The sequence below is a fragment of the Dreissena polymorpha genome, chromosome 10 (genome assembly GCF_020536995.1).
Source record: "Dreissena polymorpha isolate Duluth1 chromosome 10, UMN_Dpol_1.0, whole genome shotgun sequence".
In the NCBI taxonomy this organism is placed as follows: Eukaryota; Metazoa; Mollusca; class Bivalvia; order Myida; family Dreissenidae; genus Dreissena; species Dreissena polymorpha.
Genome location: NC_068364.1, coordinates 28,881,025 through 28,897,608, shown reverse-complemented (window position 1 = coordinate 28,897,608; position 16,584 = coordinate 28,881,025). Strand labels below are relative to the sequence as shown.

The window sequence follows — 16,584 nt, the reverse complement described above, 5'->3', positions numbered from 1 at the left end:
TTATCTATGATTTGTGTTGTAACCCCCAAATATTTCATAGTTCATTTTATTTACATTGGTTTCCTTTTTTTACTAGCATCCGTGTGCAGTTTTCATTAATGTAACAGAACTGTGTAGGTTTTAAAAAATCTGCTTCATCTTGTAAGCGTAATTTCATATTTTTCCCAACTTCAAGGGGATATGATTCTGAACTTATTCTTACGTTGCTCATTTACGATAGGGGTTGAGTACTCATTGATATGAAAACACTGTAAAAGTTTGATTTTTTTTTAATGAAAACTGTAAATTGCATAATGAAGCTGCATTTCACAATACTTTGAAATTCAGTAAAAGATCATAATAGATTTATTGCTCCGATATTCATCATTTTTTATAGGGTTCGAGTAATACTGATATAAAAACACTTAACAAGTTTGGAAAGATTCAGACGAAAGATTTGAAAACTTTTAAACAATTGGAAATTGTTTATTTTGTCAAATTTAATAGAAAAAATTCTGGACTTATTGTCCCGATGTTTCTCATTTTTAATGAGGTAAAAATGCTCATTGATATGAAGACACTGTAAGTTTGGAAAGAATCTGATGAAAAATGTTGACATAATCACCTAACCAAGCAGTTTTTTTCACTTTTATTTTTAAATTCAAAGAGACATAATTCTGGACTTATGGTCCGATATTGCTCATATAGAGAGTTTGGGTTGGGTCCTCATTGATAAAAAAAACCTGTGCAAGTTTGGGAACAATCGGATGAAAATTTTGGACTTCGAACAACGATTTCAAAATTTCTCAAATTCTTAGGAAGATAAATATGGACGTAATGGTCGGAAAATGCTAAACGGCCCATACCACCTGGATAGTAATACGTGTCGCGCTTCGCGCTCTATATGTGGTTCTTAAAAAAAACTCCGATGAGTGATTGACTCTAGAAAAACGGGTTGCTGGGACACAGCTCCTCCTTGATAAGCGGCTGCTTCCTTTATCGCAACTCATTGTTACAATCAATAATACGTGTCGCGCTTCGCGCTCTATATGTGGTAGGGCCTATGATAGACAACCATAAAATAACATCGATAATAGATGCGTTGTTTGCATTTATTTGTTAATATAAAAACACGTGTATTATTTCATTAGATATTTAAGTGATGCATGAAATTTTAATAAACGTTGTCACCACGCGGCATCCATTAATTTTAATAAAAATGTCCAATTGTAGTAAAATGGATTTTAAACTGTCTCTATATAATAAAGCTTTATCATATTTATTAACCTGACTGAAAAGAATTGTCAGCCGCCGAACTGTTCTGTTCGTGCCGGAACCCGGGATTGAACCGGGGTCCTTTAGATGATTGTGCGTAAACAACTTCAGTCTAACGCTCTCCCAATTGAGCTATTCCGGCTTACATCATTAATTTACTGCTATTTGGTGAAGTTGTGTATAGCGATCGTAAGGATATGTCTATTAATAAACTTATACATTGTACGTTTTCGTACCACTACGCCTTCCAATAAACTTGCTTGTGCGATAGGTCGTCAAATATCGTACTTCATTGATTCTCCGCTAAATAAGCAAATTAGAAAAAACACAAAATAAACATATTTTGATTATGTTTTGTTTTTATACAAAACCAGAAAGTTTTGCGTATTTGCCAAGTACCTGTGATATTTCCCCTGTGATCAGTTGTGGATCAGTTATTAATTAAAACACTAAGCTTTGCATTATTGGCAATACATGTTGTAATAAATGTAGTAGGCACAAATGCAGTACTTATTTACACTAATTTACAAAAAAAATCACCACTATGCAAGATATTCTTTAAACAACAATATATACATTGATCCGTAAAATAACTTCTCCTCCCATAAGCGAAAAAAATGCATAACATACTAGTCGCCGCTCTCCAGAGCGACGCCAATGAAACAATAAAAAATCTAGCACTAGGTAGACTTGACCCGAAGGCAAATCCGTTGTGTTATAACATACTTTCTTACTTGTGAATGGCTTCATTGATTTTGCTTTGAAAATGTAGTTTTTAAAGACATAAAATGTAGTATTGTGTGCTTGATAATGAATATACTACATTGTTTAAAACATACAGTGATGAAAATTGTTCTTAAATACAGTCAATAATATAATACATGTATATGACATACCTTAAACGACGTCATTACATGTTCCTGCTGTATATAATTATTTCACGAAATGAGAATGATTCACCGAAAACATTATCCAATTGTGGCTATTTAATTCCATTTTAACATGTTATTAATTTTGATAGCAGACGTAAAATATGCATATTTGCAAATTGGGAAAAGATATTAATGTACATACATTCGTTTTTGTTTAGTACTCAGACATTCAACAAACTGATGGTTCGATATTTAAAGAATACACTGTGGATTTTACTGGCCATGAAGGTCACCCTTTCAAATCCAATCTGCCATTTTCCTGGATTATCATACATTTGGTAGATCAGCTGATCCGACAACTTGAAGTCGACGAACAAGAAGGTACATAGATAAAATAATTAAATGCATTTGATTTATTTTACAAAAGCAACTTCGGTCTACGGTCTCGGTTCTACGGTCGAACTTTGCCACTAAAATTGAATGGTGCGAAAGATATAAAAATATATATGTATTGTTCTATTTTCGATAAAATCAGAGGCGAGTAAAACCTGCATATAAAAAGATTCATAGACTCATAGATTGCTCGAGAACACCTCTATTGCCGAGTGACTGTCTTTACATTTTGTAAGGTATTATTCCAAATTTCATTGAAATTCCACTATGGTTTGTTTCTCCTGCCACTCATGTGTGACAAACACGGAGGACAGAATACATACCTATTTAAATCGAGGCCATTCTTTCAGCTTACTTTGGGTCTTTTTTCAACAATTTTATTCAACTTACCACAACCATATTCCTGAGCCCATTTAATCACGGCAGATTTGAATATCAGTACTACTTTTTTTCTTTGCAAATTTTGTAAACTGCAAGCTATTGTTATGTGCTCAATTGCACTCCTCCATTATGATTTTCTGCGAATTAAAAACAAATGTAGAAAGAACCAAATGCTGGTTATTTATCGGATTAAACTTGCTTAAAGATTTGCAAATGGTTGATTATGAAGTCTCCTTATCGTTTAAAACACCATATCGTAAAATTAACAGCTTAATGAAAACATAAAGTTTACGTTGTTAAAATGCAGTCTTAACTTAAATGAATCGAAAAACAGTTATTTTAAACCACGATTGCGCGGAAAACATCTGGACTTTAACATGGACTTTTATATGCTCTGCGGATCATGAATGATCGACTATTTTTTGTCATGCCTCTCTATCTAAACGGGAGGCGGAAAACTACAACGGGCGAGTCATGGTCAGGGGTGATAACCCCAAAAAAGGGTTAGGGTAAGGGTTAGGGTTAGGGGTCGGGTTAGGGTTAGGGTTGGGTTTAGGCTAACCAAAACCCTAACCCGACCCATAACACTAACCCTAACCCTTAACATAACCCTCTAACCCCCCCCCCCCTTGCGCAATACCATACCATGCCTCGCCCGTTGTAGTTTTCCGCCACCCTATCTAAACACCCAAAAGTCACGCACGTTTTGTACTGTACGCAATATGACGAGCGGTCTGAAAACATACGCAAATGTGAATCGACGATGTTTTACATATGGCATGTATCGTATACAAAGATGATTTATGTGGCTTAGCTGTAAACAACTAGACACGCCTCATGCGATTGATATGGTTTGCGTTTTGTTTACTTACAAACACATTTATCCTGCATGTCCAAATATTCATGAACATTAATGTGCTATTATTCCATGAGTTCATTGTGTTTAATGTACATGTATATATATATATATAATATATATCCACTTTACATATCTTTTTTTAGTCTCTACTTCATATTTTATCTGTAACGATTAACGTCATATACAATCAAGTATAACAACGTTATGTTGCAATTTCTAAGCCAACTTCAATAAAATCAAACAATAACGTGAACTATAAGAATTATAAGTTCATCAATGTAACAGTTGTAATAACTGTTAAATAGGACATTCCCAATTTAGAACAACGTGTTATTTTAGAAATGTATGGTTTATGTTTAAAAAAGTATTTTTAAACGCATTTACAATGAAGGTATATTAAAAAAGCCTTGATGCGCGTTACTTCAAAAGTATAGCGGCTAATGAATGCAATTATATTTACAAGAATGTTAACTGGAGCGTTAGAGTATATTGTTTTATGTGTTATTATTATGTTGTTGTTTTTTTAAAAGATTTTAACCTGAGTATGTTTGACTTGTAACGAGTATGTATAACACCGTTGTAGTTAAACATAATCATGTGAGCATACGTTGTGGAAGCCGTTTTTGTTTTCAAGAATGACCAGTATTTTAGTATTTTAGAAAATTGTCGGGTTTGACGCGAAATGGTTCATTACAATCTCATCAGCACAAACGAATCAGAAAGTACACTTTATTAACGCCTTTATTTTTTTAACAGAACCAATTGAAATATGTTCCCGTTTGCTTCTGAATGGGCATTGTGGAAATGTTCTTACCGAACTCTGCGAGACGGCTGCAAATCGGGACTGTCTGCGAGATGTATTACAAAGCTACGTTCATGATTTTACTCACACGCTCTACAAGCCGGAAAGGGAAGGTGAATTCGATGTAAGGACACAACATGCAATATGATTACATTTTTAATTTGAAATGAAATAGAAATACACATGATTTATATTGATAGTTTTATTAACTGTCTTGTATTGTAACTATTTACAGATTGTGTGTGAAAGAATAATGTCGAAGGCAATACAGATATGCCAAAATAGCGGAATACACAAAGACCTAATAGAGCATATCATATGTGTCCACATTGCACATGAACGTTCGTCATACCTCTTTACGGTTTTTAGATCAATGAACAGTGTATGGGAACAATGTAGCAACGCCATAAAAACGAAAGATTTGTCTGTGGACGACAATGTGTTTGTAAGTGTTAGTCATATATAAAAACGCACAGAATTGCATGTTGTGGTTTTACAAAAGTGTGTGTAAATAACTTAAAATTACAAATTCATTGTCTTAACATTTATAAAATAGCATTCTGTTGTTTTTTTTTCGATAATTAATGTTATAACGTATGACCTCATTTGTCAAATGATGATCTATTCGCTAGCATATTTTTGTAAATACATTTTTTTTATTTAAAAGCATGTGTAAAGTATCTCACACTCGTTTTCCATTCACACTATATTTTAATAGTAGGCGCCCGTGCATACTTAACTCATTTAATAAATCACAGTATGATATTCGAGATCAAGGATCTGAATTATTCCAGGAAATATATTTGTCATCGTGTATTGCTTCGTCAGAATAATTTAAATGTTTATGTTATGTTTAGATACTTACTGCATTGCATGGCCTTGTAACGGATCTCACACCAACTTCTAATGGGCTTAAGGAAGGCTCAGCACAAAGAGACTGGCTTAAAAAAGTTTCATTTTACCGCCCTGTTGTGGAGACCATATTAACATTGACCCTGCCAGATGGACTACAACCAAATTGCAAACCATTGTCAACGCAGACCAAGTAGGTCAAAATATGTTTAGTTGTCAATATGAATCGTTTGGGTATATGGATATATATTTATTATCTATTTACGATATTTTACGAAAGTTTTAGCTTAACTTCGTATTAACTAAAACAACTATTTTTATCAGGTCAATGTGGGACAAAATAGTTGTAATGAAGCTCTTCCTTGAGAACGTTTGCTCTGATGAAACAGAAAACAAAATTAATATCACATTTTCGATGACGCTGTGGAAGGTATGTACGAGTATAAGCTGCACTAATAGAAAACATTGTAATCATAAATAAACAATACATTTTTAAACAAACGTGTGCAAGTGTAATAAAATAAAGCATATGCTACATTGTGTAACGTTTGGATAAACTTATTTAAAAAAAATGGGGAAAAAGAAATTAAAATCCGTGGCATATGAACGCTTGGTTAATATCAACGTTGAAAAACTGTGATCAGAAAGCGTTCTTATTAACTATATCAGTGTACCAGGTGGGTTATTAAACCAATTTTGTAAGAATATCAAACAGGGAATATTTGCATGACTCTATTACCTATAGTCAACTGTACAATTACGTTATAATAAGCGTTTATATTAAAGTCGGTTCATACAAAAAATAAACGATGAATTATTTAATTAATTAGCGTGGTATGTAGACCTTGTTTAAATTATCAAACACGAAACTAAAGTGTGTCCGTCTGTCCATTAAAATATGCACACTTGCTCAAGAAATGATACACTTTATAGATATTTTTTCTGAACGTCAAACGTTGAGGTTATTGTATAGTGTAAAAGGCATGGATCAGTGGCGCTTTTATCAAGGCCAATGGCACAGTGGAATACACACAATCAAGCCTTCGTGTTAAACATATTTTTTACGGTCTTAAACCTCACATATCGCCTAGAGTTTCTTTTTAACATTGAAGAGCACTACTGGGTCCTCCAGTTAAGTCAATTACGAGTCTAATTGCTCAATTTGACACAGAGCAAACGTTTGACGACATCACGATCTTATTTTAATATAATTTTAGCATACGCTGTTTTTGCAAATCTGAATAATATAACTAAACAAACGGCCATGATTTTGTTTTCAAGATGTTTGTGTAAATTAAATATCTACTTGTTTATAGGTCTCTTAAATTGAAACAAAAAGTGAAAAATTTTAACACAAAGTAATATACATGACAATTACTTATTACTGTTTAATTTTTTTTATATAAATGTCAAAATGTTATTAGGCATTAGCTGCCCAAATCATAACTTTAATGCTTTTGATAATTTGTATATGGTACGTTTTGTATCTTTAGCAAGTTTAAGAATACAAATTACTGGTATCACACTCATACAACGAATGTAAGTATAATCAAAAATCCTGATAATGATATGTTCTTTTATATGTGTTTATTAACCAGTATAGTCTTATTTGGCGAAACATGAGAATATAACATATCAATATTAAAATCGTTTGATTATAGCATATTAAACAAATGGAATCTGGGGTTCTTGCAGTAAAATATAGCCTAGCAAATATTTTGATTGCTGCAAGGACACTTATATCCTATACACTTTTTGTATTGCTTCGTCGACATTTTCATGATACGAAACATATGATTTATCAAATATTTCTCGTTTACTTTGCTTAAAATATCATCTGTGGATATCAATTAAGATTTTAAAAGCAGAAAGAACGAAATAATAATATAGGAAGATTCTACACTTTTATTTGGAGCAAACTCTATTATTTTACTGCATTAAGTGCAATGCATTACTTACACAATCGGGTTATACTATTTATGTTACAAGTATTGCAGCATGACTAATCTTGATCGACTTATGAGGAAATTGCTTATATGATTTTGACATGCAGAATTATGCATGGGCATTTACGCCATCAACGATTTACTTTACAAATACAATGTTAGTGTGATTTACCCTAAAGCATCAACAAACGTCATTGCTGGCATGAATGATCAATATATTACTTTTCTTATATATAGATATGCAATAACGGTTTAAAACCAAATGTCAACAAACACGATATGAAGCAGTTCGGAGATATCAATCTCAAGATAAGATTAGTATTATAGTCATTATTTTTAATGTTTAAATGCGATCTTGACACGTTATAGAATGAACAGTTTTCCTGTTAGACAATTGTGCATGTTAATTGTGTTCTCCGTTTAATGGTGTGGTATATTTTATTGTTCTTTGGATATTTGACCTAACATGCCCACGCGTCTTCATATCCTTCTTTATATAAACGCCAAATTTCCGTTATTAAAGTTTATTTTCTACTATTTATATACACTAGTATAGTTCTTGCAGCCAGCGGACCTTATATATTGTAGGTGTCCGCTCAAAATACGAATCTTAATGTAATTTTTTTTTAATCTCTTAGAGTCGTGTTTATGCTATTGACTTGTGTAATGAATACTAAAACTGACTAAGATGCGAGCATTCATTTAAGAAATGACCTCGATCACTTCGATCCTCTAGCATATCAATTACCTCCCAGTCACTTTGGCTTCGGGTTATTCATGTGTTCAATCACTGGGAGATAAAGCAGCTCTCGTTGCATTGTATTGTTTTAGTTTAAAATGAATGTATCTTTGATTATATGTGTCGTTCAGGGACAACTTTCAAACATGAACAAATTATAAAGATCGAATAGTCGAACGCTGTGTTGTTTGCTTTTTTATATTTTGCATATACTAGTATTCTTTAGTGTCGTATGTTGCATTGAACTATTCTTTGTTATCCAGACAAATTGTAAAAACTTAACCATGTATTTTAGTTGCTAGGGAATGAAGTCAACATGAAGGAAATTGGAACATTTAATAAGGTGGAAACTTTTCTGAAACAGTGCAACAAGAAAGCTTGCAGCGATTGTCAGGGGTACGTAGAAATGGTGTATGTCATACTGCTGAATTTTGTACATATGCTACACATGACATACAATATCAAAATAACACACGAGTATTATAATATTATTATAATATTATTTTTACAATAAGTTTTATTCACCGAGACAAAATACTATATGGTCATTTTATGTATAGAATTATACAAAAAATATATTTTGTAATTTTCATTTAAGTTAATATGAAATTAACTGAAATAAAACCAACGATTTAAATCACATGCAAACACGAGAATGTTCATATACATCACATGACGTACTTTCCAAAATATTTGTATACAAATTATGGCATTGGGATCGTTCCTGACTATTGTTGCTACGTAAAGGTACGGAAGATTTGCGAAATTATAGCGTCTTAATTGCGAACAGAAATCGATAAGAATAGTAATGTAATTGGTGTATCAAGATCGTACTGAGAATACATGTCGCATCTTATGGAAGGAAAAGACCGCTAATATTATTCATCACCAGAAATGTTGCACGTGTTGAATATTTAGCTCATTTGTTTAACAGAGAATTTTTAAAATGCAACATTTTAATATCTGTTGTGTACAATTGTAAAGTGTAAAATGTTGCATGTTCCGATTCTACAAAATGTTTAAATGTTTAAAAACAAACATGTAACTTCTTAAACTACAGATCTGAAAATGAAGATAGTTCATATATAAAGTCAACATCTTCATATACCTAGAATTGCATGTAGTCATAATAATAAATAAAAGATAATAGATCCATCTGAAAGTAAGTTGATGAAAAACTAAATTAGCATGTTAAATATTTTCTAACTTGTACGATCGGTTTTAGTAATCTGCTACAAGTCAGCATCTAACAAGTGTACACTATACGATTGTACAGAATACAAGTTGACGAATCACAATTCAACATTTTACAACGCATTTTCAAGTCAACCGGTGTTAGGGTACAAATTGTCATTTGTAGCAGTCATAGATGTTAGGCGCGTGGCCAAGTCACGTAAACACTATCAATATGTCATAAAACAACATTTTGCACCATTTTGACCAAAAACAATTCTGATATGATATACATATACAAGGAAGGTATCTCTTGACACAGGAAAATCACCCACATCAACATTTTAAAGGAAAATATTAACACAATGTATATATATATATTGGTCAAAATGATGAAATTTTTTGTTTTATGACATATTTATAGTGTTAAAGTGACTAGGCCACGCGCCCAACACCTGTGCACTAGAAGGTACGAGGCATTGGTACCTTGCTAAGACGAAAAATAATTGTGTTGCTCCCACTGCGTGTAGATTTCATGCAAACTTTGCAACTCTGTAACTGTCAACTTGTAACATTGCAAGATGTAAAGATAAGCGATGACTAATCTAGACGTGTTTACATGCTCACAGTGGAAATCGGCAGTTCGTTAAAGTTACTGTTGAAAGTTTGTATACTTTAGCATTCACCTTTGTAAAGAAGCGTTAGAGTTGTGGCAAAGTTTTGTGCGTTGTGTATGCGATTTAAAAATAAAAGTAAATGTATATCTTACATTTTGAACATTTAATTTTTTATTCATTGAACAGTTTTAATTGGACAATGCAGAGATGAACATTTGAGATGTCTCCACCTTAAAAATTAACAGTGTTGAAAATTGAAACATTAAATATCAAACATTGTTTATTTGAACGGATATTATTTAACATGTATGTATAATTGCAACATGGAACATATCAGCTGAATACTCATCACGTGCAACATTTCTGGTGATAAATAATATTGGCGGTCTTTCCCTTTCATAGCATCTGGCCCAATCTCTGTGGAGACATCTCTAAACATATTCAGAGCAAATATGGTGTAGTATCGATGACATACATAAATGACATAAAATAACACTAAGTTAGTCATTGATGAATGTCCAACGCGGCCGGAAAACTATTAATCCCCGATTGGTGTAGATTCAACGACAGATATTGAAACGCATATGACTGACATATGAACCACACAGAGACGCTACGACTAAGAATTCGTTCTTACTTTAAATAAATCGCTTTGGAATATATCACAACATAGCAGGTCTTTGTTGACCTGCCTTTGTGTGAATAGCTTTTCTTCGTTGTTTTCATTTTAATTTCATTTCTCGATCTTACAACACCAAACATGCGTCCTTTTCATTTCCACGGCGTTTCTTCAGGTTTCTTCTTTAGCCATGACCTTTCCTCAAAGATTGCTACGCGTTTCTACGGCGTTCGTATATTGCAAATGGTTCAGTGCCATTTTACCTTACCATCTTTCAAAAACATATAGACTTCATAAATATGTAATCGACACCAAGGAAGAAATAAATCACTTTTACATGTACAACAGAAGCAATTCAATTATTTGGCTTCTGTCGATATTCACAGTTTCAAATAATACAACAGGCTGCGGAGCCTGCATTGAACCAGAACTCATTTTGACAAAGTTTAACAATCATATATGTATATATTCAACATATCATTCTTTTTGCAACACTTAATGGTTTAATATCTGACCAGCAAATTCATTTAATATTTCTTGGTAAATTAAATGTTGAAAGCCATAGTAGATGATTTTAAGATTGATGACACATTACCTAGTCGTAACCACAGTATCGTATCATTCCACTATTATATAAAAAGGGGCATCACTTGTTAGTTCATCCCATTTGTTGTGTAAGTTTAGATATTGGAGAAAAAAGTCCGCTCAATTCATGACGGACTTAATGCACTTAACATCTACAGAGCTGTTCACCGTGGTGACACAATCTAAATCACATGACGTGGTAAAGTCGCCATTTCGACTCTATTCTAATTACTTTTTGATTTATAAAAACCAAAAGCGACAATCAACATGTCGCAGTCAACAACACTCAGTTGCTGAAAGGATACAAGTCCGGTTTATTAGAGAATACCGTGTGATATCAAATGTAATAATTGAACCGGTTAGATGTTTTACTTTCGATTGTTGAAGCGTCTGTGTTAATTAATTTGACGACTAGGTATAGCAAAAAATGTCAATTTCATAGATATTTTACAATATGATAATTGGCCAAACAATTCGATTGAAAATACCAAACGCTGACTTTTTCAAGCATATTCGAAACTCAGGACGTTCTGCCATGGCAAAAGATACGCATTAATGAGGAAATGTTTATGTGGTCGATACACAAAATGAAGCATACATTTAGAATTTGTATTCGAACACACAACGTCATACATGGCTACTCTACACACTGCAAATAACACATTGCTCTGAATTTAAAGAAAAACTAGTTATTTACATCACTTCTTTGTATATTAATTTATAAAATATGTTTTGTTTGTAGTTCACAGGTGAAGTGCGACCTCTGTGAAGCGGACTTTACAAGTGTTCCACTCTCGCTTCCTTGTTCAAAAATGCATGCTGTATGCGAAACTTGCTTCCGAGAAATGAAAGCAAATAAAGATACGAGTTGTCCAAAATGTCACGAAGATTTAGGGAAGGAATGGAAAGCTATAAAAGACATCAAAAAGAAGTACTCAAACATTATTTGATATTTTAACAAAAATATAGTATACTAAAGAAATGATTTATTTGCAAATTGATCATTGAAGTTTAAATGTTATAGAAACAATGCTTGTTTACCAGCTAAACTGTTCTATGTTTGATGATATGTTTTCAGAATTGGCAACGAAAAGCTGGAGAAGTACCAACAACGCTGCAACACCTTTTTTATCGAGATCTTGACTCAATTGTGTTTTAAGGATAATTTTCCTCCTTCAAGGGAGGTTGTTGAGAAGCTACTTGGATATGTCGCATACATATCAAAAGCTGGGCAAATATTCACCAAAAGCTTGAATTTATTTGAAACTGGACTTGATCCTAATCCTATTTTCAGATCTTTGCTTCTGCAGCTTTTGCTACGAACAAGGTATTTAGTATATAATGTTATGACAATGTTCTGAAAGAATAAATACCTGTCTGCATTAAAAACGTAATAACTAAAGTTAACGCCTACACAAGTACATGCGTTTAAAGAAAATTGGAATAAAGTGACTTGTCACAGATTTTGGGATGTTTCGAAGTTTTTCATTAAATGTTTGAAATTGGTAAATGTAAACAATGGAATTTAGTGAGTAAAAACAAGAATACACGTAAAGAAATAAAAAAGTAATCCCCACATCTGATCTCGATCCACTAACCCTTGGAGTAAAAGTCAATCGCTTTAACCACTCGGCAATCCGTGCTGATATAATCAGAGAGGTATTTTATACTTTATATAAGCAATCATCGAAATTTTAAAAAGTTGAACGATAACAACAGACCTCTCCAAATTATTTTATCGTTTTGCGTTTGTAATGCTTAATAATTTTCGTATTTTTAAATCGTCAGAAGATGCATATATTGGATATTTTAGAGCATGGTATTGTTGAGTATAAGTAATTCCTTGCAAGAAAAAAAAACCATAATTACATCGAACATTTGCAAATCTGAAATAATTTGTTTCTATGTTGTCAATTTATTAAAACTTATTTTCAGAACAAAGTATTGGGGTTTAAATAATTTAAAAGGCACGTCAAAAGTTACACTTAGCCCAGCATCAATTAGTTAAGGGGGGAAGTGCGTAATGAATAACATATATTAATACACCAAACTTTAGGACAAAATTAATTATATGATCGCCGCTTTAGAAGAATATTTAAAGAATAAGAACTGTTTATTACGATATAGGTTATGCCAAAGGAGCGACATTGAATAACATTAGGAAATTTAACTTTTTAAACTATAAAAACGGAGAGTTGTGTTGGTGAATGATTTTCAATTAAACACATCATTTTAATATAATTAGTTCGAGAGATACGACGTCTAAGCAAATATAGAAGCGGGGAATATTTTATTATACCCATATTACCATTGGTAATGGGGACTATATAGGAGTCACTTTGTCGGTCTGTCGGTAAGTCTATCGGTCTGTCGGTCGATCTGTTTGTCCCGAAAATTTCATCCGATCTTCACCAAACTTGTTCAGAAGTTGTATCTAGATGATGTCTAGGTCAATTTTGAATATGGGTCATGCCGAGTCAAAAACAAGGTCACGGGGTCACTAAGTGCGCTTTAAACCGTAAGTTTGTCTAGACCATAACTATGTCATTTATCGTTAGATTTTAAAATGACTTGGTTCATTTGTTAACCATCATGGGACGGTGTGTCATGCGAAAGAAGTAAGTCGATTTCTAAAAGGTCAAGGTCACACTTGGAGTTTCCCATAAATGAGCTTGTCCGGGCCATAACTTGCTCATTTATTGTGAGACTTTAAAATTATTTGGCACATTTGTCATGCGAAAGTATTACGTCGATATCTCCATGGTCAAGGTCAAACTTTGAGTTCGAAGGTCAACAATGGCCATAAATGAGCTTGTTCGAGCCATAACTATGTCGTTCATTGTGATATTTAAAAATCATTTAAGACATGTGTTCACCATCATTGATTGGTGTGTCATACGAAAGAATTACGTTGATATCTCCAAGGCCAAGGTCACACCTTGAGTTCAAAGGTCAAAATGGCCATTAATAAGCTTGTCCGGGCCATAACTATGTCGTTCATTGTGAGATTTTAAAATCAGTTGGCACATTTGTTCACCATCATTGGATAGTGTGTCATGCAAAAGGATTACGTCGATATCTACAACGTAAAGGTCACTCTTTGAGTTTAAATGTCAAAAATGGCCATAAATGATTTTGTCCGGGCCATAACTATGACATTCTTGTGAGATTTTAAAATGACTCTGTACATTATCTTTGTTCACAGTCATTTGACGGCGTGTCATGCAAAAGCATACAAAAGTTCAAAGGTCAAAATGGCCATAAATGATAATGGCATAATAATTCTTAAGAATCGCCATAAATAAGCTTCTCTTGTTTTGTGAAGACAGCATGCAAAATATTCTGTGTCAATGCAGCATGTGGGGGTATACGTCACGTCTGTGACAAAGCTCTAGTTAATGTTAAAATTTAATTTTTGTTACAGCGATGAAAGCTACATTCTTGGGTACCTAAAACGTCATTTAGAACAGATTAAAAGTGCTGGTTCCACCAGTCCGATCGATGTAGTTGGCATGTATCTTTTGATAATAAACTGTTGGGAGGTACGTTAAATTTTACACCCTTGCCATGTGCGCATTTACAAATGACTTTGTACGAGTATAAGATTTTATTTCAGTTTCTTTTGAGATTGTCGAACGTGTTGAGTTTCAAGAATTGTTGTTTACTGTATCACATTTCACATTCATAATTTGTTTTTGCGAAGCCTCTTGCTATACAAGCTTTGTTAAAACGTGTTGGTAAGGTCTTTACAGTAATTATTACTTAATATTTTATAACATTTTTGTTCAATGAGCTTATAGAAATTGGTGTTTACTTTGATAAAAATGCGTTATGTCATATGAAGCACTGAGGAATTTCAGCAGAAAGCACACATTTTAAAATGTCATGTATTTTCAAAAAAGTACCAATCGTGTCCGAACGAGAAAAATACCTTCAAATAAGAAAACCGTTATAAATTTAAAATAGGTTGAATCTCTGGAGCGGTTTGAAGATTGTTCTTAGGTCATTTGGAAAATACTTGCATTGCTACAAGAGCTCTGAAAGTGCGCAGTAAGGTACTACTAAACTGTGTATCAATCAGTCACAGCGCGTATGATTTTGCTGTTAAATGACCCGGGTTCGATGAACGCCAAAATCTATCTTTGATTTTTCAATTAAAGAAAACTCAGCAATCGCAAGTGTATACTAGTACTAGTTTTTATGGCTTTCTTTCGTCTTCTGGATGTGCATTATGCGTAAGTATCAAGGTAATAAAAAAGCTTTAAGCACATTTTAAACTACTACGATAAAAAGTGTGCAATCACATTTTGTGAAAGTCTCTGGAAAGCTCTTTACACAACGATCAAATCCTAAACGTTCTGTTTAATTCGGACAACAGCCGACGTCTAACCAAAGCACTTACTAAAATCGCAGGTGTAATTAATACGCTTCCATAATGTGTTTTCAGGATATTATGCTACAGCAGTTTCAAAAGGACGACCGGTTGAATTTTGATAAGGTTTATAAAGCAACTGAAAAGATACGAGTGATACACAATGCACAGAAATCTTCAGAAATCGAGTTCACTGATCAACTATACTGTGTTGCGAGCACAAGGGCGTGCTTGAAAATAGCGGCTCGCTGTTTATTCAAAATCACAAAGAGCAAATGCGATGTACACGAAATCAGCAATAAAGACAACGATATAATCAAAGCTGCCAGAACGCTGTGCGAAGAAACAGAATCAAAATGGCCTAAGTATTTTGATTTATTTTAACAATTTGAAAAATAAACGCTACATAAAGCAACTGATAACGTGCATATGAATTGCTAAAGCAATCAAACGAAGCTCTTGAAAACGTGTTCAAATCCGCGTTTGCGTAATTTCAAGTCTTCTCTAGAACGAAATAATGACATAATTGTTTGTAGAAACGATATTTTCATATAAGTAAACTTTCAAATTCATAATATGTAGTATACACATTTACCGATGCAGAATATATCTCGTCAAGCTCATATGCCGTCGGTATGGTGTAGAAGTATATAAATACCTCTCAAATTGCATGGAAGACAGTTTAAGCTGGGTTGCGTTTGGGGACAGTTTTACAACAAATCAGGTAACGCATATTAACATGTTTACCTATTTCAAGTACAAAAACAATTGTCCACACGTTTATTTGCCATTAGAAGACTTATCCTATTATGTAATGCTCTTACAAATGCGCATCGATTTCAACTGTCGCATGCATACTACGTTTCCCAATGATGTAATAATGCAGTAAGCGTATATATTTTGTATCATGTTATATTATATTTAATTCAGTTGGTAGTAGCTGACAATTACATTGTGTGTGGTAAATCATACATTGGTCTGCGAGAAGCCATTACACGAGTAGTGATTGGTGACAATGTCCTAAATATGCAAACAATCATACAGGTAAGTTTAAAATTAAAACAGTCTACCTCAGAGAATTGTGATACTATATATGTTTCCGAATATCAGCGATATGTCT

General features: G+C 33.2%; 2 protein-coding genes and 1 non-coding gene across 3 annotated transcripts in view; 2 read left to right on the top strand and 1 right to left on the bottom strand.

The window, feature by feature from the left end:
- Positions 1-3,800, top strand: part of LOC127847667 (E3 ubiquitin-protein ligase rnf213-alpha-like) — a 130,799-nt gene extending 126,999 nt beyond the window's left edge. Inside the window, exon 64 of the mRNA XM_052379716.1 lies at positions 2,345-3,800. Coding sequence (XP_052235676.1) covers positions 2,345-2,515 — 171 coding nt within the window. The 3' untranslated portion in view covers positions 2,516-3,800. The remainder of the gene's footprint in view (positions 1-2,344) is intronic.
- Trnaf-gaa (transfer RNA phenylalanine (anticodon GAA)) lies at positions 1,308-1,396 on the bottom strand. Its single transcript is given in 2 exon segments — positions 1,308-1,343; positions 1,360-1,396. It is a non-coding gene; the product is annotated as a tRNA-Phe (tRNA).
- Positions 3,801-3,999: 199 nt separating the features above from the next.
- Positions 4,000-16,584, top strand: part of LOC127847668 (E3 ubiquitin-protein ligase rnf213-alpha-like) — a 31,428-nt gene continuing 18,843 nt past the window's right edge. The window contains exons 1-11 of the mRNA XM_052379717.1: positions 4,000-4,685; positions 4,797-5,006; positions 5,419-5,606; positions 5,738-5,843; positions 8,394-8,494; positions 11,835-12,023; positions 12,171-12,419; positions 14,517-14,634; positions 15,540-15,829; positions 16,068-16,188; positions 16,395-16,508. Of these exons, the coding sequence (XP_052235677.1) occupies positions 4,815-5,006; positions 5,419-5,606; positions 5,738-5,843; positions 8,394-8,494; positions 11,835-12,023; positions 12,171-12,419; positions 14,517-14,634; positions 15,540-15,829; positions 16,068-16,188; positions 16,395-16,508 (1,668 nt within the window). The 5' untranslated portion in view covers positions 4,000-4,685; positions 4,797-4,814. The remainder of the gene's footprint in view (positions 4,686-4,796; positions 5,007-5,418; positions 5,607-5,737; positions 5,844-8,393; positions 8,495-11,834; positions 12,024-12,170; positions 12,420-14,516; positions 14,635-15,539; positions 15,830-16,067; positions 16,189-16,394; positions 16,509-16,584) is intronic.